The sequence below is a fragment of the Aphanomyces invadans genome (genome assembly GCF_000520115.1).
Source record: "Aphanomyces invadans strain NJM9701 unplaced genomic scaffold supercont1.5, whole genome shotgun sequence".
Lineage (NCBI taxonomy): Eukaryota > Oomycota > Saprolegniomycetes > Saprolegniales > Verrucalvaceae > Aphanomyces > Aphanomyces invadans.
The window spans coordinates 242,344-242,900 of record NW_008580150.1 but is presented as its reverse complement, the minus strand read 5'-3'; the positions used below and the strand labels follow the sequence as shown (position 1 = coordinate 242,900).

Genomic DNA, 557 nt, shown 5'->3' with positions numbered 1-557 from the left:
GCCAAGTTGGACACGGTCGTGACGAGGCCATACGTCGCGCCTTCGTTCCCGATATCCGCAATCTCGACGGCGCAGTACGTCGCCACGATGAAGCGTACACCGGCAGGGATATTGTCGGCCAACGCGACTCCCGTGAAGAACCATTGGTTGCGAATGACGTCCCAGATCGTGCAAAAGATGACAAACCCGTCGACGAGGATGACTCCGACAGACCCGAGCGCAATCGTCCAGCGCCAGTTCCAGTGCAGACCCCACTTGCCGACCGCGACCAAGATGGCCGAAAAGATGGCGTTCCCGATGATGGACGACAGCGAGTCGTTCAACGGTTCGACGTCAGCCCACGTGCCCGACATGGGGGTGCCAGCGGTCGACCCGATGCTCTGGAACATGTTGTTGATGAAGCGGAACGCGCAGATCTGCCACATCACGCGCTTCTGGAGCAGGTCCCAGAAGTTGCCGGCCCACTCGCGAATCGGGATGCCGGGCGTCTTGGTTTCTTGGACCACAAACAGCGTCGTGAGCACCACAAACACGCACGGAATCAAGCAGATGCCGTA

The 557-nt window shown here is 59.8% G+C and overlaps 1 protein-coding gene across 1 annotated transcript; it reads right to left on the bottom strand.

Annotated features, from left to right (window-relative positions):
* Window positions 1-14: 14 nt before the first annotated feature.
* Window positions 15-425, bottom strand: H310_03212 (hypothetical protein; the record flags this gene model as incomplete). The annotated part of the gene is made up of 1 exon (XM_008867002.1): window positions 15-425. A coding segment is annotated over one exon (411 nt), but the record flags the coding sequence as incomplete, so codon positions are not given.
* Window positions 426-557: the final 132 nt, after the last annotated feature.